The sequence below is a fragment of the Vigna umbellata genome, chromosome 2 (assembly GCF_029865625.1).
Source record: "Vigna umbellata cultivar VRB3 chromosome 2, Vumbellata_1.0, whole genome shotgun sequence".
NCBI classification, from domain to species: Eukaryota; Viridiplantae; Streptophyta; class Magnoliopsida; order Fabales; family Fabaceae; genus Vigna; species Vigna umbellata.
Window position 1 is genome coordinate 5,879,205 of NC_142166.1, and position 24,763 is coordinate 5,903,967.

The window sequence follows — 24,763 nt, forward strand, 5'->3', positions numbered from 1 at the left end:
ATTCACACATCAAATAATTTTTAATTATTATAAAATTTTATTCAATCAAAATACGTTTAGTGACATAACATTTAATAAAAATGTATTCACTTAATTTGATTCCTTACCCATCTAATATATATATCAATACATTATTATTGTTATTCAATTTAATAAAATTTGTTAATATGAAAATTTAATGCTTGTTTTGAAAAAAATTACTTATAGATAAAATTATTAGTTATATACACTAACACAAAAAAAAAATTACATTCCGTTATTTTTGAGTTTTTTAAGTTTATTTTTTATGCCTAACTTTATACTGAGACACGTAATTTATATCCGAGTATTTCATCCGACATAAACTTACGTGGACACTTATAATTATTAGTATAAATTTATGTTGAATTCTTACCATAATTGACCTAAGACATTTTACATCTAATAAAAAAACCTATAATGAAATAACTTTTATAGTTTTGTGCATTTTTATTAAACGAAGAATTTTGAAGAAAGTTGATGAATAGAAAAATCAAACTTAAAACAAATAATGGACCACTCCAAAAAAAGTTAATTTATTACTTATTTTTTCTTATAAAGGAGCTGTATATTTTTAGGGATGTATATAGTTTAAACTTAAATTCAAAGTATTTCGTTTAAAAAAAATAGGAAGTTAGATTAAATATATTCTATTCTATTAAAAAAAAGTAATGGAAAGAATTTCCTATTAAAACGAAAAAATGAAGGAACAATGATTTAGTAAAGAAAATTTTTGTATGGTAAGGGGTATGTCAAGTAATAGATGAGTATGCCAGAGAAGTGTCGCTTATATAATCTCTGATTTATATTTCAATGTAATCGATTTCATCTCTACCAATTTTGTCATATATAAAAGGGGGAAATTATTACATTATGGAAAATAGATTTGATGAAATGCAAAAAAAAAAATAACAATATTGTTTTCCATATTAATACAATTTTATTGAAAAAATATAAATCTTCAACTATATATAGTAGTGAGATTAGATAATAAAAAATCAAATAATAAATTTAAATTAATTCCAATAATATTTATTTTTATAGCAGTATTTTATTTAGACAATCAAAATAATGTCTTTTAATATTAAAATTAGTCAAAGATATTTTATATAAAATGAATACAAAATGATAGTTTTAGAAATATAAAAATTCATAAAATTAAGTTAATCGAAAAAAAAAGAGTAACTGGAGACAACAATTATAAAAAGTCACACTCACTTAGCTTATGTTTGAATTAAGAAATTCACTCTATAATTAGAGACGGACGTGGAGGAACGAAGGATGTTTGGATGAACGTATTTACATGAAGAGGTATATGTACTCTTTTGGTGTGTTTGGGAGAGATGATTTGGGGAGAAGATTTGGATGAATTTGAGTGGATTTGATAGTAATTTTGTAGTTGTTTTTTTGAGTGGATTGGGCAATTGAGAGTGGATTTGGAAGTAAAGTTTGTGAGAATTAGTGTAGGATTTGATTGATGTGATATATTTTAAAAATTAGTATAATTGGTATGAAATAAAGATGACCAAAATGTCTCTCTTTATAAAAAAAATATAAAATGTTATTTATTAATGTTATATTTAATTGTAAAAATGTTTATAAAGAGAAAAAAATGATGTATAATTTATAAAATTTATGTTTAAATATTATTAAAATTATAATTTAGTAAAATGAATTAATTTTAAAATGTAGTATTAACAAGATATTAAATTTAAAGATGCAAGTATATTAATATTAGAAAAACACAATTAGAAGAAAGATTTTTGAAACACACAAAATGTAACCGGTTACAGTTTGTCGTAACCGATTACAAAACCATTTGAAAACTCTTCAGATTGACGTAACCAATTACGTCTCTGGTGTAACCGATTACGAACCCTCCATTTAAACACTGTTCATAATCTTCTTCGCCTCTGACGCACGCAGTTTCATCTTCTTCTTCAAGCCTTTCATTCTTCTTGCCATCAACATGCACAATGTCATTCTTCCTCCCAGTCTACAAACCTGCAAATGCAAACCACCATATACATGACAATAGGTTCTACTTACCTCACCACTTCCTCTTCCTTGTCTCAGCAAGGCACTCTCCATAGCTCTCAACAACGTACACGTATGGAATTTAGGCAATACGGTAAGGGCACACAGGACTTTTCCCAAACAATCCACGCAAATCTCTTCGAAGTTGAGAGTGACCAAAATCGAGTATATCCCGCAAATCCGTCGTCGACGATCCATCCTTTTCCTCGCAAACGAACAACATGGGGTTTGTAAATGATCGCCTGCAAATTCGCATAAACAGTAAAATCTGTTCATGCAAACACAACCTTAGCATCCTCGCGTATTGAAGGGATTGGCAAGCAGATATACTCTTGAACATCGTACAAAGACAATAATAACATTAGGTGCTTTCTTTTTATTTTCTATTCATTTCAATCAAAAGAGCAAAATAGTAATTTATGCATTTTTATTTATTAAAACATTTTTTATGCATCATATCAATTAAATTATTTATAAACTTCCATAAATTTTTCTTTTAAATTTCTTCACTCATCCCTTAAAATAAACAATTCTACACCATTCCATTTCCATTCTCAAATCTAATCACTTACTTTCTCTCATGTGATATATAAATGGCCAAGGGATGAACATTTATATATGACAAAAAAAATAGAAAAAAACTCAATAATAGATCATTCAAAGAGAACACATTAGTACAACTTTATATAAAATATTAATATTACTTGGATTCAAAACTCTAAAATAATAAATTTATAGTTTAATTTTTTTTATAAGATCATTAACTTTTTCATATTTTGGTTTGTGAATTTGGTCCATGTTTAGATTAATCCAGAAACACTTAAAAAAAGTGTTTTTTTTCTAAAATGAAAAATATTTGGTTGACATTAGTTCACAATCTACTTTTAGAAATATACATACATGTTCCAATAAATATACCAAAAAAACACAATCTAATGAGATTTATTAATTATTTTCATTTTAGAGTAACTCAAACTACATATATATTCAAAGAATATTTATATATTCACGCAATCATAATTAATATCATTAGTTTGATACTATGGGTTATGATAAAATATCACTTAATTATTATTATTTACTTTAAATAAGTATTATTTTAATGATATTATATCATATCACAATTTTAAACTTATAACTCATGTTAAACTCTATAAATATAATAAGAAAAAGACATATTTTTATCATTAAAAACATTAACTTTTACATTTGTAACAAAAGAAAGAAAGTGAAAGGTAAAAATAATAAATATAAATTGTGTAAAAAATTTGTAACAAGAAAGAAATAATAAATCTTCGTTTGGAACAATAATAATATCTCAATCTCTGGAACTCACTGAAAACTCCCTTAAACTCACCCAACTAGCCCATTCAGCTTAACCAGCTTGACTGCATAACTTTGCAACACTAAAACTACAAAATTAAAACTTCTAAACGACCTATTACCTATTATAATCACTTTTATCAACTTCTAACACTCATATATGGGATTATAAACTATTTTAAACCTAAACAAAAGTGTATAACCTATCTTAAACTAATAATCATCTATTTACAACAAGATATCAACTTAAAAACAACTAGATTCTCAACTTAGAGACAACAATTCAATTCTACAAGTTCTAGCTCATTTTTTTATCAACTTAGGGCCTTTAATAAGTTAGGAATGACTTATTAATACTCTTAAAAGCTTCCATTTTGACACAAAACCTATAATTTAAAATCTCAATAGTTCCAACCCTTAAGAATGTACTTAAAACCAACTAAACTACCACCAAAGCACTACTACCTCTTTTCTAAAACAAATTTAACCACTTCATAACTCTAACAACCCCTAAATAACATCCAAAGAGACTCTAAAACTTTCTTTCCTCTTTTAACCCTTAACTCAAAAACTTACGCACCAAAACTCCTTATTTTGAGTAAAAACACTTACAACTCAACCTAGTCAATTCTCTTCCACATTAAACCAAATTCAACAACACAAAACCTCTCAACAACACAATTCATCATACGATTAGAGTTTCACACAAAATCATTCAACATAAAAAATTATCATATATGATCAAATTCACTTACTCAACAACAATAATTTACACTACTAGTTCAATAAAAAACATCTGATATCTACAAACAATATCAAATTGTCTTTTAACATATATTATTAATTTATAATACAATATAAATATTTAGAAAATCTAAATACACAACAATATTTGTGCTTATACTAATTATAATTATAATAATAACAACAATAATAATTTTATTAGCTTGTATTAACACAAAGAAAAGTCACATGTATGTGTTTTAACTAATATATAAAAGGTAAATAATATAGAGAAAAGTCTATCAATTTTAATTAATTAATTTATTAAATTTAATGTAAAATTTATTAAATTAAAATCTATAAAATTAAAAACAATCAAACTAAAATATATAGAATTAAATGAAATCCCCTTTTTATCATTACATGTTTAAGTTTTCAGTTTAAAATACTGCATTTTGACGTCCAATATTTTCTAAAGTATGCTATTTTTTAAAGTAAGGATGAAAATATTTTTTCTATCTGTTTAATATTTTATATGAAGTAATATTATATATTATTAATATAACATGATTAAAGTTATAAAACGTATACATATACTATATAAGAAAATAAGATACTAGAAAAGTTTATTTTTTATTTATATTTATTTTGTTCATAAGTGTTCAAAAAGTTTATTTTTCTAATAATTGATATTGTTATTTTTTATATATATATTATTTTACTGTTACATATATAGAAGATATTATTATTTTATCTATTTATTTCAATTTTAAATTAATTTATATTAAAAATATAAATCATTTCACTAACGTCATTTAATAAATACAATACAAATTATTTATCGGAAGTAGAAAATTCATTTTTTATCCTTGTTTATTTTTTTACAAGTGTACAAAAAGTTGGTTTTTCAGTAATTTAATATTATTAGTTTATTTTTTATTCATATTTATTCACTTTCACATGTACATAAGAAACTATTTTACTTTTCTATCTATTGGTTTTAATTTTAAATTGATTGAAATACATTTCTATAATATTTTTTATTCTTAATTTTATCTTTTTATAATTTATAATTACGTATCCGATGATAATGCTAATTCTTACCATTATCTAAGCATCAATTTAGTAATAAAATGAACTATTTTCTAGCTTGTAACTTGCTTAATTATCTATTTTATCTTAGTTTTATGAATAATTGTGTTTTGGGTTACTTTGATGTAATTTTATCTATGATCCCTTTATTTTGTAGCTAATAATGTGCTTGGAAGAATCTCCAACAATGCAAAGAACTAAACCAGTCACAGAAGTAAGCATATCTGCAGAAAAAAGAGAAAAAGATGCAGTGCGCAGAGTCAGCCTGAGAGCCCCTGGGTCAGGGACGCTGAAGGCCACCTGCAAAAACTGCACAAAAGCTTATTTCTGGTGTGCTCGCGCTGAGCGCCCCTTAGCAGAGGGCGTTGAGCGCCATTATACTGTTAGAATTTCTCGCCTGGGCGCCCCCTCTAAGGGCACTGAGCGCCACCTTCGCTGATGTGACAATTTGAGCTTATTTAAATCTAAAACACGAAGGGGTTTGGGTCTTTGCTAGTTTGGAGGCGCGATTTCACTCAGAGTAGAGCTTGGAGGGCTGTTAGGGTTTGTGGGAACACTCCTTTCTTCCTCTTTGGGTTCTCCTTCTTCTTTCATGGCCATTTTGTAAGCTTAAAGGATCTCAATGGAAATGAAGAGCCAAACCCATTTTGTTGGGGTTAGTTGTAGTCTTTGAATTCTTGTGTATTTGTTGAATGATTTGATTATATATATGTCTTTTTTCTATCAATTGCTAGTATTCTTATTGTTATAGAGACGTAAGATGGAACCTATAACTAAAACAAGAGTCCTTGTGGTCATTGATTCTAGAAATGGAAAATGATTCACATGTTATCTTAAGATCCTAGCTCATTAATACGAGTTTTGCTGATTAGATTTTCCAAGAAATTGGAGTTTAATAGGGAGAAACTAAGCTCTTTCACCTAAGAAATTAGGCCTAGAGTAATTTTGTTAATTTTGTGGATTGAATTTAGTAACTTGATGGAGAAGAGATGAAATTGGGTATACACAAAAGTGGATTGGTGAAAACTAATCTTAACATTGTCATTTCATATCATTTATAGTCTTTTCCATTGCCTTCAATACCAAAGTCCAACCTTATAATTATTTGTAAATTTATCTTCTTTGCACTTGTTTTCCAATTGATATGTTCTCCTTGAGTCTATATGAGTTGTTAATAATGTAATTAACTAGTATTACGCGAGTATTTTAGTAAACGATATTTGGTCTTACCATTTTATATTACTTGAACGATCCGTACACTTGCCGAAGTTTCAACAATATCTTATTTAATAAATTTATCTATTATAATATAAAAAAGTATACTAGTAATTTTATGTGTTTAATAACATTTATTATGTTGAAAAATGTCCAAAAAATTTGTTTTTAATCATTTGACAAGTGTTAATTTACTTTTCTTATTTACATTCATTTTGCTAGTACATATAAGTTATTTTACTATTTTATCTATTTATTTTAAATTTGAAGTGATTTGTGTTAGAAATGAAAATACATTTCTATAATATTTTTTATTATCAATTTTACATTTTTAAATTTCTAACTACATCTTCATTTAATAAATTATTAAAGAATACCCAATATTTAAAGTATCAATTCTTTATATATATATATATATATATTATAAAAAATATATAATATATATATTTTTTATTAATTAAACAAGTCTAATAACATATATTAGACTACTTTATTAATTTATTAATTAAACGAATTTAACAATACACGTTAAATCAATTTATTCCTATACTAGTTTATATTTTCAGAGAGTCTATATTATATATTTATTATATTCTTAATATTTTTAGAAAATCTACTTTATAATTTTACATATATATGTATTTTAAAAAATATATTGTTTATATTTTTATAAATATATTAATATTCTAAATTAATAAATCATTTTTCATATTAATTATATTCAAGACTTAATTATAAATTTAAAAATATTTATTATTTCTTCTCCTGAATTTTCAACGCAGACACAAATTTAAAACTAGCAATTTCATAGAAGAATTTACTAATCTGTAAAATAATTTAAAATATTGAATATTTTATATGAAATTATGTATACTATATATTATTGATGCAATATAATTTAAATTTAAAAATTTAAAATTATAAATAATTGAATACAACTACTACTGAATGTTATACATGCAATAAAAATAATGATAAGAGGATGTTGTGATACATTAGTATATATTTTATAATATTTTTAATTTAAAATATTTTGTATAATGATAATATTTATTTATTACCGAATTAAGTAACTATTTTTGAATATTTAAATGCAATTTAAAATTAAATAGATAATATAAATTTACATTGTAATCTAAGCTTAAAAATTAACAATCACTAATATTTTATAATAAGTTTATCTTAAAGTTAATATATATTACTCACTCCATATATCTCTTGCATCACATGTTTATTATCCCAGTCAAAGGAAAACTCTTGGAAGATCTATTAATTAGACAATTATTTTAATTTTACTTGAGAAAAAGGTTACACATATTTATTATGATATAATTTACATATTAAATATATTTATTATAATTTTTACTTATATAAAATAAACAAAATCCAGTAAAAAAAATTTTCAATTTGAATATGGTTGGATTGGAGCTCGTCGTTGGGTCATACCTAAGAAAAACACAAGCTACTTCTGAGAGTTGATAGGCAAAGCACAAAGAGGGGTTTATGGTGTGTTCTGTTTTTTCATGTGAAGGTGTTTCCTCACTCACTCCGCAATTGATTTGAAGTGGCTTTGGGACATCTATGGCTTCGGTGTACATACCGGTGCAGAATTCGGAGGAGGAGGTTAGGGTTGCTCTCGATCAGCTTCCGCGTGATGCTTCCGACATCCTCGACATCCTTAAGGCTGAACAAGCCCCTCTCGATCTCTGGCTCATCATTGCGGTTCGTTTCGCCCTTTTAATTTTCCAGACGATAATTTACGAGTAGCATCTCCATGTGATTATGCGGTTTTGCTTGTTTTTTCTGATTATTTAGCTAGTGAAAAGTTCATGATAGTTGGGGATTGACTTTTTTTTTTCAAATTAACTTATTAGTTTCAGTGCATAAAATTAGTTTTAATACATAAAATAACATATGATATGTCATTCACATGACAAAGGACAAATAATATCAAACTCTGAGAGCTCTAATATCAAACAATATCTATCAAACACTTTATATGAAAAATGATTATCAGTTATCAGTTTCTTTTCTGTGCTTCCTGTGTGAAAAAGTTTACATTGTGCACAAATGGTCATTTTTTGATTAACTGACTGTAGAACTCCCTTTACACCGCAAGTGCGCCTACTATTTACTCATAACATTATTTCAACTGCAAGTGTATTTCTATACACATACTGCATTCCCTATTTAAACATACATTGCATTAAACTGAACTTCTAATCTCATATACGTGCAGAGGGAGTACTTCAAGCAGGGAAAAATTGATCAATTTCGTCAGATTTTGGAGGAAGGATCCAGTCCAGGTATTCTTTGTTCATATATGTTTGGTAAAATCTTCTGTATGGATTTGGCTTATTAATCTTATTGACTGACGTTGCCTATTAAGTTTAGTAAATTTAACCTTCCTGATTGTTTTCAATGCATTTGCAGAAATTGATGACTATTATGCTGATGTTAGATATGAGAGGATAGCTATCTTAAATGCCCTAGGAGCTTACTATAGCTACCTTGGAAAAATAGAGACAAAACAACGAGAAAAAGAGGAGCATTTTATTTTGGCAACACAATACTACAACAAAGCATCTAGGATTGACATGCATGAGCCCTCCACATGGGTTGGGAAAGGTGAATGTGTAAATTTTCTTATGTTTTTGTGTTAAATATGTCAGTAGTTTTACAATATTGAAAATTGCATTTGTTTATCTTGGATTGAGTTATAGCAATGATCTTCTTTAGCCAGTAGACATCCTATCAGAACATCCAACATCCATTTTGAGACAACATTCACAAAACTCAAAGTTTTTTAGAATTTGGATTTTTCTTCTTTATATTTTGAATGCATTTTCATTTGATCATGTTTTATATCTCATCGTATTGTTTTGTATTTTACAATCTTGTATATATTTTTGACATATTGACTGTTTAGAAATTCCAGTATTTTGGCTGAACATGTTTGATGTTCGAGATGAAGTCAGGGATTATTTTGTAACTTTTTTCTGTGGTGGTATAGTTGCTACATTATATATGTTTTCCAAGTTGCAAGTGTCTAGATTTATAAACAAAATGTTTGCCATATGTAGCCAAAAAGAAAGCATCATGCACTGTAGATAAAATTAATGTTTAGTTAATTCTTACAGGTCAGCTTTTGCTAGCAAAGGGGGAAGTAGAACAGGCATCTGCTGCATTTAAGATTGTGTTAGATGGAGTCCGTGATAATGTTCCTGCTCTTTTGGGCCAGGTATAACAGTAGATATATTAAGTTTGCGTTCTCACAAGAATTTAACATTTCTGATTTTAGCACATAATTTTAAGAGTTGTGCGATGGTTACAAGTTGTCTTCTCTGCATTCACTATTTTTCATTTGAACAAAAAGGGATTGTGATCAAACAGACTGAACATTTAATACATGATGATATGTGGCAAGGAGTAGGGCTTTCTGAGATGAAAAGAAATCTAGTGGAGAAGGATATTCTCTTTAGTTCCTTTGTTAATCACTGCCAAGTGCCAATTACATAACATCTGTGGAACTTGTAAATCTGAAATTGATGAGACCTATTATTCCCAATTTCCATGAGCGAGTTGCTTGAAGCATGTTCATTGTTTTCTTGCTAACCGCGTTTAGAAGAGTAAAAGACTTTATCGTGACTCCTTTTTTTAAGTACATAGGCCATTCATCAGTTGTGATGTAGTTCAATAGACTTGAACTTGTTTAATCTTTTTGGGACTAGTGGAGTTTGACTCTGAACATTTAACATTCTTTGCAGTTATCAGTATTCAGTGTTAGGAGGCATTTGTTGGAATAAGGAGTTGTTCATGTTATGGAGATTTTCTATTTTTCAATAAATGGAATAACAACTATGGCACAGGGGAAATTTATACTGTTATATCCAACCTAGCAGATTCCAGACTGACCAAACCAACAACTCCCTACTAACTGAAAGTGATATAGAGGAAATAGACGTTCACTTAAGCAACTGAAATAAAACAGAATATTCTCATGCAACCCTCTTCTTGCTCAAGTTGGGTGGGTGCTTGACATTAGGAAGCATATCTACATTGAGCTTGTTGCTGTTTTGGAAAAATCTGGTAGGAGAAATATCTTGGTTAAGGAAAGAGCCCACTGATATTGGGCTGTAATATGCCGAACAGATAGCTGCTTGTCGAGCACCTTCTCATGGACAGAGAAGATCCAACACCATATGTTTGATACAGGCGTGAAGGACAAGATTATGAGATAAGGATACTGCTTTGATTATCACAGAAAAATTGCAGAGGAGAACTTGACTGGAAGCTCCAAGAGCTGAAGCTGTAAACTATCTGCAGGTTTTAGCCTAACTTCAATATTCTGCACAACTTCTTGAGCAAGCTAATATTGGAAATCATATTGGGTCCAAGATAGATAGCAACCCCAGCATTGTAGCAATGATCAGTTTGGTCTGAAGCCCAGTTTGCATCACAAAAATGCTTTGTGGGAAAATGTGTTAGATAGGAAGGTAGAAGATGAAGACTGTAGTGAATGCTACATTTTAGGTAATGGAGGATTCTCTTGACAGCCACTCTCAATGGGACTCAAGAGAACAGGTCATAAATTGGCAAACTTTATTGATAGAGTAGGTGAGTCCAGGTTTGGTGATAGTTTTGTACTATTCTGCAGCAACAAATGAGTGATATAAACATGGGTCAGGAAAGAAAGTAGAACCATGCTTAGAGAACTTGTAGCCAGAAACCATGGGTAAGGAAACAACTTTAACTTGTGAGCTATAGGGTTGGCCATCAAAAGATGCTAGTGGGAGCTGTAGAGGTTGATTTCTTTACCATTCAATAAAAGGAATAACAAGTATAGTGTAGAGAGGATGCTTGTGCAGTTAGATCTAACCAAATGCAGTCAGAAATAACTTAAAACTTATCTCAACTAACCTTAAGTGATGGAGGACATACATGTGTACTCCAGCAAATGAAACTAAAACAAAGTGTTCTTATAATGAGTGTAAAGTTTTATGGGTGTCACATATGGTGGAATATGTTAGGGTACACTACTAACACTTTAGCCAACATTTCTCAACTTTATGGTTGCTTTGGGATAGAATTGTCAATGTCGTTTCATTTTTACAGGTCTAATTGTCAATAGCTTATTTCTCAAATTTTATCCTTTTGTCTTTATCTTGTTAGAACCTGTTCTTTCATTTCTTCACAAGATGTGTCAGTCTCTGTGACTCCCATGACTTCTCTTTAGAGGGTGGAGGATTCTCTTAGCTGATGCATTTTTTAATTTCTTGTAGTTGTATTTTCTTTTTCCTCCTATTTTGGACATTTTCAATTCATCTGGTTAGCAATTGTTTCTGTTATAACTATAAAACGTGGAAGTGCTGCAAAATGTTTACTATTGAATGAACAAGAAATATATTTTCTAAAAGTTCTTTCTGGTAATTGCCCAATAACTATAATTTCAAGGTCCATTGTGTTGGTTTGTCTCAAATCTCCTTGCATCTTGTATTCTTATTACATTGCTGCAAACTTTTCAGCAAATATCTATATTTGCAGGTCAGTACATGCTAGGTACATCTGCCACATTTTTACTTGAAATTTGAAATGCACATGCTATCATATACTGTTTATCTATTATTCAGTTTGTTTTCAGAATGTGAATACTAAAACCTGGAGCCAGTTTGTGGTGTCATTTTCATCTTATATGTGTTGTAATTTGTATAATATTTTTACTGAATATCTACAGGCTTGTGTTGAGTTCAATCGTGGACGATACTCGGATTCACTTGATCTGTATAAGGTTGGTAGTATAACCATATTTTTTGCTGTTGATAAGTGATGTATGATTATCAACAGTTTACATATGTCCAACATTTATCAATGTTCGTTCAGATGTTTATCGTTATTGAGGATTTACATTTTAATATGCTAAGTATAATTATAGATTGTATTATCTTGGGACATAGTATTCCTTCCATTTTTCTATACTTTTGGAAGTGTAACTGATTTGTTTGATAAAATTTAGCTCTATTGTGTGCAAATAGTTTCACTTATTAGTTTATGTCTATGCAATGTAACTTCCTTTGTACAATTGGTATTACAAAAAATAATATTCAAAATTCCTTTTTACTTATTCTTCACTTTGGAACTAGATCAGTATGGCACACACTAGGTTTCATCAGATTTAATTTTCTGTGAAACCATTCTTTTAAAATATAATTTCAGCAATGTGCATGCTAAAATTCAAGTGGATTGGGGATAGTCTTGTGGTTTTGCAACTTGTCATGTTTAAGTTATAATGTCAATGAATTATATAAATGATATTAAATTCTGTGGGTAGATATTTTATTTTAATGGCTGATTCTTCAAGTTATGTAAAAGAATATTTAACATCTGAACATAATAAAGGTTATATAAACCCAATACTGTTATTACACCTGGCTACTTGAATTGTGACAGTTCTTCTATATGCTGAACACATCTTAACGCCATCCTTTTTTCTTTGCTTTGCAAATCTGAAGAGAGCATTGCAAGTGTTTCCCAATTGCCCGGCAGCTGTGAGACTTGGCATAGGTCTATGCCGCTACAAATTAGGTCAATTTGAGAAGGCTCAGCAAGCATTTGAGCGAGTTTTACATGCAAGTGAATCTTTTAATAACTGGTGTTTTACATGCAAGTGAATCTTCTAAAAACTAGGTTCAACTGCTTTATTATTTTTCTGCTACTGATGTGTATATGCTTCATGATCTTGTTTGTTTCAGCTAGATCCAGAAAATGTTGAAGCTCTAGTTGCCCTTGCAATAATGGACTTGCGTACTAATGAAGGTTTGTCTTTTCTTTTATCATTTTCTTATGCACATACATATTTGCTAATCACTGTTAGCTTTTCATTTAGTGGACATATTCTGATACTGTATACCATGAAACAGCTACTGGTATCAGGAAGGGAATGGTAAAAATGCAGAGGGCATTTGAGATATACCCATACTGTGCAATGGCTCTGAATTATCTTGCAAATCATTTCTTCTTCACTGGTCAACATTTTTTAGTTGAGCAGCTGACTGAAACTGCATTGGCTGTTACCAATCATGGCCCAACAAAGTCTCACTCATACTACAATTTAGCACGCTCATACCATAGCAAGGTTTGAATCTTATTTTTTCATTTTCCTTTTACAATATTGTTCTGAAACTTCACTGAGCATATATGTTTGGTTGAACTGTGTCAGTGGTTGAAGGGATGCATAAGTTTGAATATGAAGTGATGCTCTTGTCCTCTATGTGCATCTATATATTTGGTCTTAAATTGATTGAACTGTACTTGATGGAATTCTTAGGCTGGATGATGTAGAGGGTGTACATGGGTTAACATTTATGTCCATGTCCAAGTAAGTCTCCCATATGGAAGGTATAGGGAACTAGTTGAGAATCATCTTAGTATTGTGGTTTTTGACTGAGTGCTCTGAGAGGAGCCTCAGCTCTGGTAGTGGAGGAGAATATTGTGTAAACAACTAAGTTACGAGTTTAAATCTTCTGCTATTCTGCATATTCTAGTGTTCTATCTGTACGTGATTATTCACTAATTGCATCTGTTTGTTTCATTCATGACACTCGTTACCAATCCTCAAGAAATAACTACGCATGGAAAGAGGTATACCATTGTCAGCCTTCTTGTCATAGAGTGAAGCTAGAAGGATAGTAAGCATGATTAGTAAGAGCTGGTGTCTAAAACAGTCTTTTTTTCTTCTCATTAATATGTATTAAAATCTTAGATACTGTGTTCACTTGTGACATTCATAAAATGTCTCTCTGTATCTAGTGTGGTAGCATTGTATAGCATCCACTTTCCATCCAACTTTTATTATACTCTTGCAAAATAGATGATCATCCATCAGCCCTATGATGATCCCACATGTGCAATTAAATCGCTACAGATCCGTATATTTCTTTTTCTTTTTCAAACAATTACTTACCTTTTCTTGCTTTTAATTTTTACAACCCTATTCTTGACTTGTGTTTTAAGAATGATTCTGAAAATGTTCACAAGACACTATCTGTTTTTTTGGGCATTCCAACTTTCAAGCTGTAATATTGCTGATGGTTCTGATTTTTTCTTCTCACCATAGGGAGACTATGACAAAGCTGGGGTGTATTACATGGCATCTGTCAAGGAAGTCAACAAGCCCCACGAATTTGTCTTTCCTTATTATGGTCAGTTGCTCCATAACATTTGAAACTCTTTACCATTTCTGCAACTTTGAATGTACATTTATTAGATACGAAACTCCATTACTTAAAATCTTCGTTGCTTACACGGTTAGCAGATATGCTGATTCTGTACCTGCCTATTTTTGACAGTTTAATAGCTGATGTTTATTGTGTTATTTAAACATCCAATGATGTTTTGGTTATTGGTTTTGTGATATGATTAGGTCTATGGCCATGGTGCAGTAATTTGATAATGTGACTTGAGAATGACTATGTTATTCTTGAGTCTATAATTGGACAGTTGGACTATTTTCTTGTGTTTTAGTTGTCTTATGACTTTTGAAGAACTTATTTTATGCAAATAATTATGACTGTTTGAACTATTGGGTGTCACCCTTGAGTTTTCTGATTTTGTTTGATGACGTGATTTAGAAGTTATTTTCATTATCTATGATATTTTTTTATAAATTAGTGTTTGATTTTCCACTTTAGTAGATTCTCACAATCTATTTTACTATCCCACAACTATCTTTCACCACCTTCGGTATCCTATATGAAATCTTCATGTTGACAACATTGGTTCAATTTGAAACACTCATTGCTTCAACATCGCTTACCTAATTCACTGTTTTAATCACTACGGTTTCCAGGTCTGGGACAAGTGCAGATAAAGTTGGGAGATTTTAAAAGTGCACTCTCAAACTTTGAAAAGGTCCTGGAGGTATACCCGGATAATTGTGAGACGTTGAAAGTAAGTTCTTCAAATTGAAAGAAATTTTACTTCCCCCCTTTTTGCATCATTTGTCTTTCTAGGGCTTGAATGCTTTTGCAGCAACAAAAGAGTCACTTAACATCTAACACCTCAGATATGCCATGGTGAAAGGTGCAAGATTGGATAAAATCAGTTGAGAACACCACTTTCTATTTGGAGAAACTGGTTTATACCATAAACCATAAAGTGTAGAGCAATCTTGAAAATCATGCATTGCTCAACATCAATCACTGCAAATTTCACGATCATCTATATTTATGTATGCTAACAGGCCTAGCACTAATTGTTTTTATTCACTTACTTATTAACAAGTTAGGTTTTAATTATTAATTAGTTCAAATCACTTTTAACAGAAAATTGTTTTTACAATTTTCCCAAATTTATGGTGAAAGTTATTGAATCATAGCCAAGGGTTACCAATGTAAAAAAAATTGTACAGAAGGAATTGATGATTAGATTTATGTATGAAGTGAAAGCTGTTAGAACAACTAGATCATCTCTTTTTATCTGTCACTGATGTTCTTTCTTCCTTCTCTCATATTGTTGTGTTGATATATTGTTTTTTTTCTAGGCGCTTGGGCATATATATGTTCAGCTTGGTCAAACTGACAAAGGCCAGGACTTTATTAGGAGAGCTACAAAAATTGATCCCCGTGATGCCCAGGTGAATGTTTCTGGTATTTTTTTTCTATAATGTATTCATAGATATATTTTTATTATTTAGTGTTCCATGTGCTGGGCAATCCTAGTTCTACAATGAAAAACTTTACTAGGTTCAAGTTGTTATTTATGCCTTCATTTGACTTATTGGGAATATTTAGTATTTTATTTCTAAATAGGAGAATAGATAAGTTAGAGTAAGAGTTGTCGTTTGCTCTGTCTCCTTCGTTTTTGGTGTAGTATTTTATTTTCAATTAATATTGTCGTCAGCTCTTCCTTTTTCTGATGTGATTCTTCATTTCTTGGTATATAATCTTATTCATTAATTAAAATCCAATAGATTTCGAATTTATTGCTATGGTGTTGCTAAAAGTGAAATTGATAATTGGACCAACATTCTTGATCTAGCTTCAGCTTTTGGTTTCTTGAAAAAGATTCTTTGTACTGCAGGCATTTCTTGAGCTGGGAGAATTGTTAATTCTTTCCGACACAGGAGCTGCACTTGATGCATTCAAAACTGTAAGGGGTTAAGAGCTTATCATATGCTCTCTGTTGTGATCTGGAAATTTTAGTTTTATGAAACTTAATTTAATGAAATACACTTTTGAAGTTTCATAATCTGTTATTATATAGATATTGTAATTCTGGTACAGGCTCGAACTCTTTTTAAGAAGGGAGGTCAAGAAGTACCAATTGAATTACTAAATAATGTTGGTGTGCTTCAGTTTGAAAGGGGTGAATTTGAGGTTTGTACTCTTGTTTAAAATGAATGAAAGCTCATATTATGGCTCCTTCCCTGCACACTTACCACTTTAAGCTCTATTTTCTTCAATTTTTCAGCTTGCCCAACAAACATTTAAGGAGTCTCTAGGTGATGGTGTTTGGTTATCTTTCATCAATGAGGAAAATAAGTCTTCTGTTGATGCTGCTACTTCTACTCTTCAATTCAAGGACATGCAATTATTTCATGACCTTGAAAGCGATGGTCATCATGTAGAAGTACCTTGGGATAAAGTCACTGTACTTTTTAACCTGGCTAGGTTACTTGAACAGTTAAATGATTCTGGAACTGCCAGCATTTTGTATCGCCTTATCTTGTTCAAGGTATGTGCACGTCTGTAGCTTCTTGTGCATCAAGATGCACATGCAATTATGAATGAATAGACTTGCAAGATTAGCCAATGTGTCTCTCCATAGTCTTGGTTATGATATGTTTGTAACTTCACAACAATTTTAACCAGTGATTGAAAATTTCCATCAGTTGAAGTGTTAAATTAGTAAATAAGCAATCTATTGTCATTTAACAACTGTAATTTGGGAAATGTGTTAGAAACCATGCAGTCTCCTCATGTGCATAATGATGCTTAGGAAGTTTTTCACTTAATTTTATTTTGGTATTGAGCAAAAATCTTAAATCATTATTATGGCTGCAAATAACCAAATTAAAGTTTATTTGTGTTGAGACTTTTTTTTTGTCAATAATAAAAAAATACTAATTATATTACTTATTCAATCGCTATTCATTGTAGTCTCTGTAAATACCATTTTAATATCTCTTATTTTTCCCTATATATACTTCTTTAATCTTTTTAAGCCCTAAACATAGGGACTAAGAGATTAAAAATAAGGACTGATATTGATGGCTTTAAGTGTATGGACTAAAAGGTAAAGTTTGTTCAACTATAGGGACCAAATGAGTAATTATACCCGTATATATCTCTTTCATTCCCAATCAAAAGTTTTTTTCTTTTACTTTTGTTTTTTTTGGTGGCTTGAATTGGTTTTTTCCTGCTGAATAAATTACTGTTATTTCTTGCTCACACTTTGAACTAATCTGGTGAGGGTTTTGTTTGGATAAACTTCTTAATAAGTATTTATAAGAAGGAAAAAGAAATAAGCTTCACCAAAAGCTAAGATTGGATAATTTTATGGAGAAGCTAATTTGATCTTATTTTCTTCTTGTACGAGTGCTTTTGGAGAAGCTTACTAGAAAAGGGATGGAAATGTTTTATTTTTCTGCTACATATTTAATGATACAGTTACTGGTTTATTTTTTTAGTCCCAAAGAGGTAACTGAATCTGCCACTATCAAGAAGCAATACATAGCCCAATATTCTACGATTGGGTCATGATTCAGAAGTTATTTAAACCTGATTCTGAACAGATTTATTACAAAAATCAAATCAATGCATACATTAGGAAACAATTGATACAAAAAAATAAGGACAAATTTTTAGCAAAGTTTATCAGAACAAGCCCAAGCCCAATACCTAATAATGTTGCAGTTCATCTTATTATTATGTATGGTTCAATGACAGAGTGCTTCCGTTGTACGAAAGTTCAACTGGATCATAACTAACTCTAATGACTAATTTGGTACATGCGACACAATTTACTATTTGATTATTTATTTATTTTATCTTTTGTCATCAGTACCCAGACTATATTGATGCGTATTTGAGGCTAGCTGCAATTGCAAAAGCTCGGAACAACATTCTATTAAGCATTGAACTGGTTACTATTTTATCCCTATGACCTTCTTGCTTTTCTTATTTATAGATTTTGTACATTTAATATTTGATCCTCCTTTCTATAGGTTAATGATGCCTTGAAGGTGAATGACAAGTGTCCCAATGCATTATCAATGCTTGGTGAGTTGGAGTTGAAAAATGATGATTGGGTAAAGGCAAAAGAAACACTCCGAGCTGCTAGTGATGCAACGGATGGCAAGGACCCATATGCTACTCTCTCTCTGGTATGTCTGCTGTTCAATGGACATTTCATTTTATTATTTTTGTGTTCCTAATCTCTGTATTCCTTTTCCTGCTACAATTGTGAGAATGTCGGTGGAAAGTATGTGTTGGCATCTACCTATTCTTCATCCCACCTATATCTTTACTGTGATTGTGTCCTCATACTTGTGTTACTCTGACAATTCATTTGATACACTGGGTGTGAATTGAATAGGGAAACTGGAACTACTTTGCAGCAGTTCGCAATGAAAAGAGAAATCCCAAGCTAGAGGCTACTCATTTGGAGAAGTCCAAAGAACTTTATACTAGAGTAGGTCTTTTTTACTGTCTATGAGAATAAGAGCTATTTTTTCATTTTTGTTATTTCTTAACTTTTGATTTGTAAACAAATATTTGCATTTTCATTAATCATAGTATTTCATTCACTTGACATGCATAGAAATAAAACCAACTAGAGTCAATTTGGAACAGCTTAAGCACCAGATAGACATCCAAAAGCTAATTTTCTTAATTTTTCCTGAAGTTAATTTTAGCTTATTAAAAATCTTATTACATTTTCCGTTTGTATTTGTTTTGTCTTGTAAGTGTTTACTGAAAAAATTATCTAGACAGACCTTTAGTAAAGACTATTTCCTAGGCTAATATTAATTGAGTGCAACTCCTTAGACACACAAATACCCATGAACACTAAATGCATTTTTATCGTAATCCAATTAAATACTATTTTATAAGTGCACTTGTTACTTCCAATTATAGATTGTTTGTGGGTACTTATGTGTGTTTATATCAACTAGGAGAAGATGAAATTTATTTACAAGCAGTGTGCCCTGAGATTACCATGATTCAACACTTCTGCTTTAATTCCATTTTCCTGAAGTGTCATATTTTGCCTATTCTTTACATGTATAATTTACGTACTGTCCTACTAATGGAATTATGTTATTTGATATATTTTATTTTCAAAACATTTATAGGTTCTGATTCAGCATTCTTCTAATTTATATGCTGCCAATGGTGCTGCGGTAGTGTTAGCGGAAAAAGGTCATTTTGATGTCTCAAAGGATATCTTTACACAGGTTGTTATATGTGTGCTAAACCTTGGACTATAGTGGGCTTAAACTTTCATCCGTGAGTTCTTACTTTATTAATTTTTGGTAGGTTCAAGAAGCTGCCAGTGGTAGTGTTTTTGTCCAGATGCCGGATGTTTGGATAAATCTGGCCCATGTTTATTTTGCCCAGGGGAATTTTGCTTTGGCTGTGAAAATGGTGAACTTATCTTTAGATTGTACCCGTTTTTTTGTTTTCAAGTTCCTACTACCCAAGTCTTTATCACAGCAACTGAATGCTGATGACCTTTTTTATTATGTGCAGTACCAAAACTGCTTGCGGAAGTTTTATCATAACACAGACTCTCAAATACTTCTGTATTTAGCTCGTACCCATTATGAGGCTGAACAGTGGCAAGACTGCATAAAAACTCTACTGAGAGCCATCCATTTGGCACCCTCAAACTATACTTTAAGGTTTGATGCTGGGGTTGCAATGCAAAAATTTTCAGCATCAACATTACAGAAAGCAAAGAGGACTGCAGATGAGGTAGTTTTTTTTTATCCATTGAATATCTCTTTCTAGATCTGTTGAGGTTTTTTTCAGATGCTCGAAAACGCTTGTAGAATATCTATTTTCACCTTCAGTTATTTCATGGTTCTTGAAAATAAGAATATTGAATAAAATGCAGCATAAGGAACGCGTAGTTTGATCATGGAAAATGTCTTACCTTGCTATATCAGTAAAAAGGTGTTCATATCTGTAATTTGATTCTTGCTTTGAAAATAAACTTAGAAGGTCATCAAGATGCCAAGTAAATTAGACCGAAAGGAAACTTATTAAGCCAAGATACTAGAAAATGGAAAAGTATCATTTCATCCTATCCCAATACATTTATGATATGACTAGACATATATATAATATACACACGCAGGAAGTATCCTCCAAATTACTATTATTATTGCTGCTGCTGCTGCTACTACCATTGTTACATTTGGCTTTAGCGTTTCTTCTATATCCTGAAAGTTCTTATAAATAGTAGACAATTATATAGAGCCTAGATTTCTTTTAAATATTACTCAGGATGCAGCATGAAATAATTACCCAGGATGCATTTCCTTGCATGTTTTAATAATAGTCTTGGAAAAATATGGAATAATGGAAGATAAATAATATGTATGTGTTATGATCAGAAGTTTTTTCTTTGAATAAATTCTTATCATCTACTGATGTGATGCGGTTATTTATTGATGATATATGATCAATGTATCTATGAATATCAAGGTTTTAAATTATGTCTTTAGAAATTCATGTTAACATGTCTTATGTTGTATCATACCCTGAACTTTTTAGAATTCCCATATCCATGTTGTATGGTACCTGGTTCATATTAAGTATACTCTAGTTAGCCTCATAATTAAAGTTTTCAGTTGATTTTGTTGGGTGCTTCAGTTGGATTGCCCGTTTCTACATTCAACAATGTATAGAGTTTATGAACCCTTTTTAAGTGAAGATAATTTAATAATGTTTTCACTATTCTTTTGTTCTGTTTCAGTAAGTTACTAAATATCTGTAGTATAGGGGGTGTTTTTTTTTTTTTTTCATTATTATTATATAGTTTTGGATGCTTAGTATATAATATAACGATCAAGTGCTGAACAATGTGTTCACTTTATTACTTTAATTTGCTTAGTAAATAATGTTGGATACTAGGGCATATTTTCTTTGTAAGGGATGCTAACTAGTGCCATAAAAGTACTAGCCAAGAAACTTTATGTTTTTTCAATGTAATAAAGTTTCCTTTTCGCTAAAAACCTTTTGCTTTTGTTAACCAGTTCACCAAGGAAACTTATCAACATTGTCGTTTAAATAATTTTTTGTTTATGGATCAAGGTAATATCTGAGTTTATCCGGGCTATAATTTTTGAGTTGTAGTTTTTACACAAGAATAGCTTAAGCTGTCAATTCATTGGGGTTTGTTTTCTGCTGGATGGTACTCCTTGTCGAAGTTCTTATTCAAGCGATCCCTTTCATACCTTTGTCAAACAGGATCTAGTATGATTCATTACTTTCTAATTGATATTGGTTTCTTAACTTTAGGTGAGAGCAACTGTTGCTGAGCTACAAAATGCTGTTCGTGTATTTAGTCAGTTGTCTGCTGCTTCCAACCTACACATTCATGGGTTTGATGAGAAGAAAATTGACACTCACGTTGGATACTGCAACCACTTACTTTCGGCTGCTAAAGTTCATCTTGAAGCTGCTGAGCGTGAAGAGCAGCAAGTACGGCAGAGACAAGAACTTGCTCGTCAGGTTGCATTGGCAGAGGAAGCTCGACGAAAGGCTGAAGAGCAAAGGAAGTTTCAGGTGCGCTGTTTTTAATTGCTCAGCATCTATTGCATGCCTGTTGGTTGACACTGCATGTTTTCTCTATATAAATACCTACCGTTTTATTTTAATGTGTAATAGATGGAAAGGAGAAAACAAGAAGATGAACTAAAGCGAGTGCAACAACAGGAGGAACATTTTAAGCGTGTTAAGGTAAGGATTTCTAGGTATTCTTTTAAGAGTAGAAGGGCTAGAATATGTTTCATATTGTTTTCTTTTGTTATCTGTCTTTCTATGTTTTCATACTTTTGAAATAAAGGTTTCCATTAAGGTAGGATAGTTTTAGCCATATTCATGATGTAACATTTCCAGAAACCTTTTCAACACGCCAAACACATGAAGACTCCCAGAAATATGATTCCCTAGAAGTATCATTCCTAGCAAACAGTTTTCTAGAATAAAAAAATTATTCTGCCGAGAGGATTTTGAATTTGCCCTAAACTTGCATCTGTATTTTTAGGAGCAATGGAAGAGCAGCACTCATTCAAAACGGAGAGAAAGATCAGATGATGAAGAGGGAGGAACCGGTGAGAAGAAGAAAAGAAAAAGTGGAAAGAAGAGAAAGAAGGATAAGCATTCAAAATCACGCTATGACACGGAGGAACCGGAAACCGATATGATGGATGAACAAGAAATGGAAGAGGAAGAAGCTGACGTATACAGAGAGGAACCTCAGACTGTGATGAATGATGAAGAGGAGGAAAATGCTCAGGGTCTTCTTGCTGCAGCTGGACTTGAAGATTCCGATGCAGATGAGGAGATGGTATTTAATTCGAATCATGACTTTCGAAAACAAATTTTTGCTTCTCCATCAAGTGTGTTTGTTGGTGATTAAGCCAATGATAATAACAATGCATGAATCATTCCCTACTTATTTATCTTGTTTAGGCTGCACCATCCTCAAGCATAGCTCGGCGAAGGCAAGCATTATCGGAATCTGATGATGATGAACCAGTGCAAAGGCAGTCAAGTCCGGCAAGAGAAAATTCTGGTGACATGCAGGAGAGTGATGGAGAAATCAGAGATGTAGATAAGACACATGCAGATGATGGCAGTGATGAGGAGAAACAATATTGAATTTTTACCCTAACCCTCACCACATGATTTGTTCCTCAGATAACATTCTTCAAATATATATGTATATACTTTAAATCTTAAAAGGAAGAAAGAAAAGCTTTATTCTCATGTCTTTTCTTTTTTCTTTTATTTTATGTGTCAAATGTAACATTGTCTGATCAACGCCTCATATCGGTCTTGTTAAAAAAAATCAACAATTTTAAATTTAAAAAATTAAACGTGTATATTTTAGTTTAATTCAATTAATTTTTTTATTTTTACTAATAGAGTGATTTAATATATAAATGTTAATTTAAATAAAATTAAAGAGCCCAGAAATAGTAATGATAAGGGTGTTGCTTCCTCTATCACTACACCGTGTTTATTCCACCTTTCTAAATTTTTTTAATTTCAATTTTATCCTTCCTAATTTTACTTGTTTATTTTTGCTAGGTAGTTACACTCCCACCCATCTTTCAAGGATTTCATTTTCTTCTTCCATTTTCGTTTCTCCTCCATTTCCGTTTCACTCTTCTCATTTCTTGTCTTCTTTTTTGCTTTAATTATATTATATCTAATTACTTCTTTCTCTTTTTTTCCCAAGAAAATCCCAAACAAGAGAAAGGGAACAAATCCTAGAAATATGCTTAAAAAGCTTGCTATTATAGCCAATGGAGGGAAAGAATGTTAATTTACGGCTTCATGGCTTCCGCTCTCTAACCGAAAATCTGGTTAATGTGGCTCAACGGGTCGAGGGTTTCGTTTGGAAAGATATCCATGGATATTGTAGGTAAACTTGGGAAGTAAAGTAGAAACTGTTGATCTTTGATTTGTTTTGGGAAAGTGGTGGAAAAATGAAAAAGCACAACGAGGCTGGAGGTTGCGGATATGTAGTAGAAGAAAGTGGGGATGTTTGTGGTGAGATTTTTAGTGAGAGTTTGGGGTTGCTAAAGTTTAAGAAGTTCATGAGGCTTTGGAGTGCAAGGGCAACGTTTTGGGTGCTGTGGCGGGAGTTCGAGGGAGATGAAGTGAGGGGGGAGGGAAGGACTGTCAAGGGAAAGTTGGGCCATGGAAACATTGTGAAAGATGACATCCGTTGACATCAGTTTGTCAAACGAATTTAACATCCGTTTGTCGAACGAATGTTGACATCCGTTTGTCGACAAACAACGAATATTGACATCTGTCTATTGAAGGGTAAAAAAAAATAAAAAGACGCAGGGAGTTGTGTAATGATGGAGAAAGTAACTCCCTAATGATAATAATAGGAGAATCTGAAATTTCCCAATTGACCGTTACATTACGGATAAAGAATGTATTAACGTTCCTTTTTATTAGTTTTTATTGCCAATTAATTAATTCGATATGGCTTTATTATCCATTCAATTACGGGATTGAGTTACTATTATATAGTGTTTATTATTAAATTATAAGTTATAGTTATAACCAGTAATTCAGATCTAACTCTTACTTTGAAGTATCAC

General features: G+C 31.0%; 1 protein-coding gene across 1 annotated transcript; it reads left to right on the plus strand.

Annotated features, from left to right (window-relative positions):
- The first annotated feature begins 7,841 nt into the window (after positions 1-7,841).
- ELF8 (binding protein) lies at positions 7,842-23,408 on the plus strand. Its single transcript, XM_047303528.2, has 24 exons — positions 7,842-8,130; positions 8,648-8,714; positions 8,842-9,036; positions 9,549-9,649; positions 12,143-12,196; positions 12,918-13,034; positions 13,158-13,221; positions 13,326-13,540; positions 14,522-14,606; positions 15,254-15,354; positions 15,947-16,039; positions 16,486-16,554; positions 16,689-16,781; positions 16,876-17,139; positions 18,469-18,549; positions 18,632-18,790; positions 19,003-19,098; positions 19,763-19,864; positions 19,947-20,054; positions 20,160-20,384; positions 21,936-22,202; positions 22,305-22,376; positions 22,684-22,986; positions 23,112-23,408. Exons 1-24 carry the CDS (start codon positions 7,990-7,992, stop codon positions 23,298-23,300), a joined length of 3,261 nt encoding a protein of 1,086 aa, XP_047159484.2. The 5' UTR covers positions 7,842-7,989; the 3' UTR covers positions 23,301-23,408.
- The last annotated feature ends 1,355 nt before the right edge of the window (positions 23,409-24,763 follow it).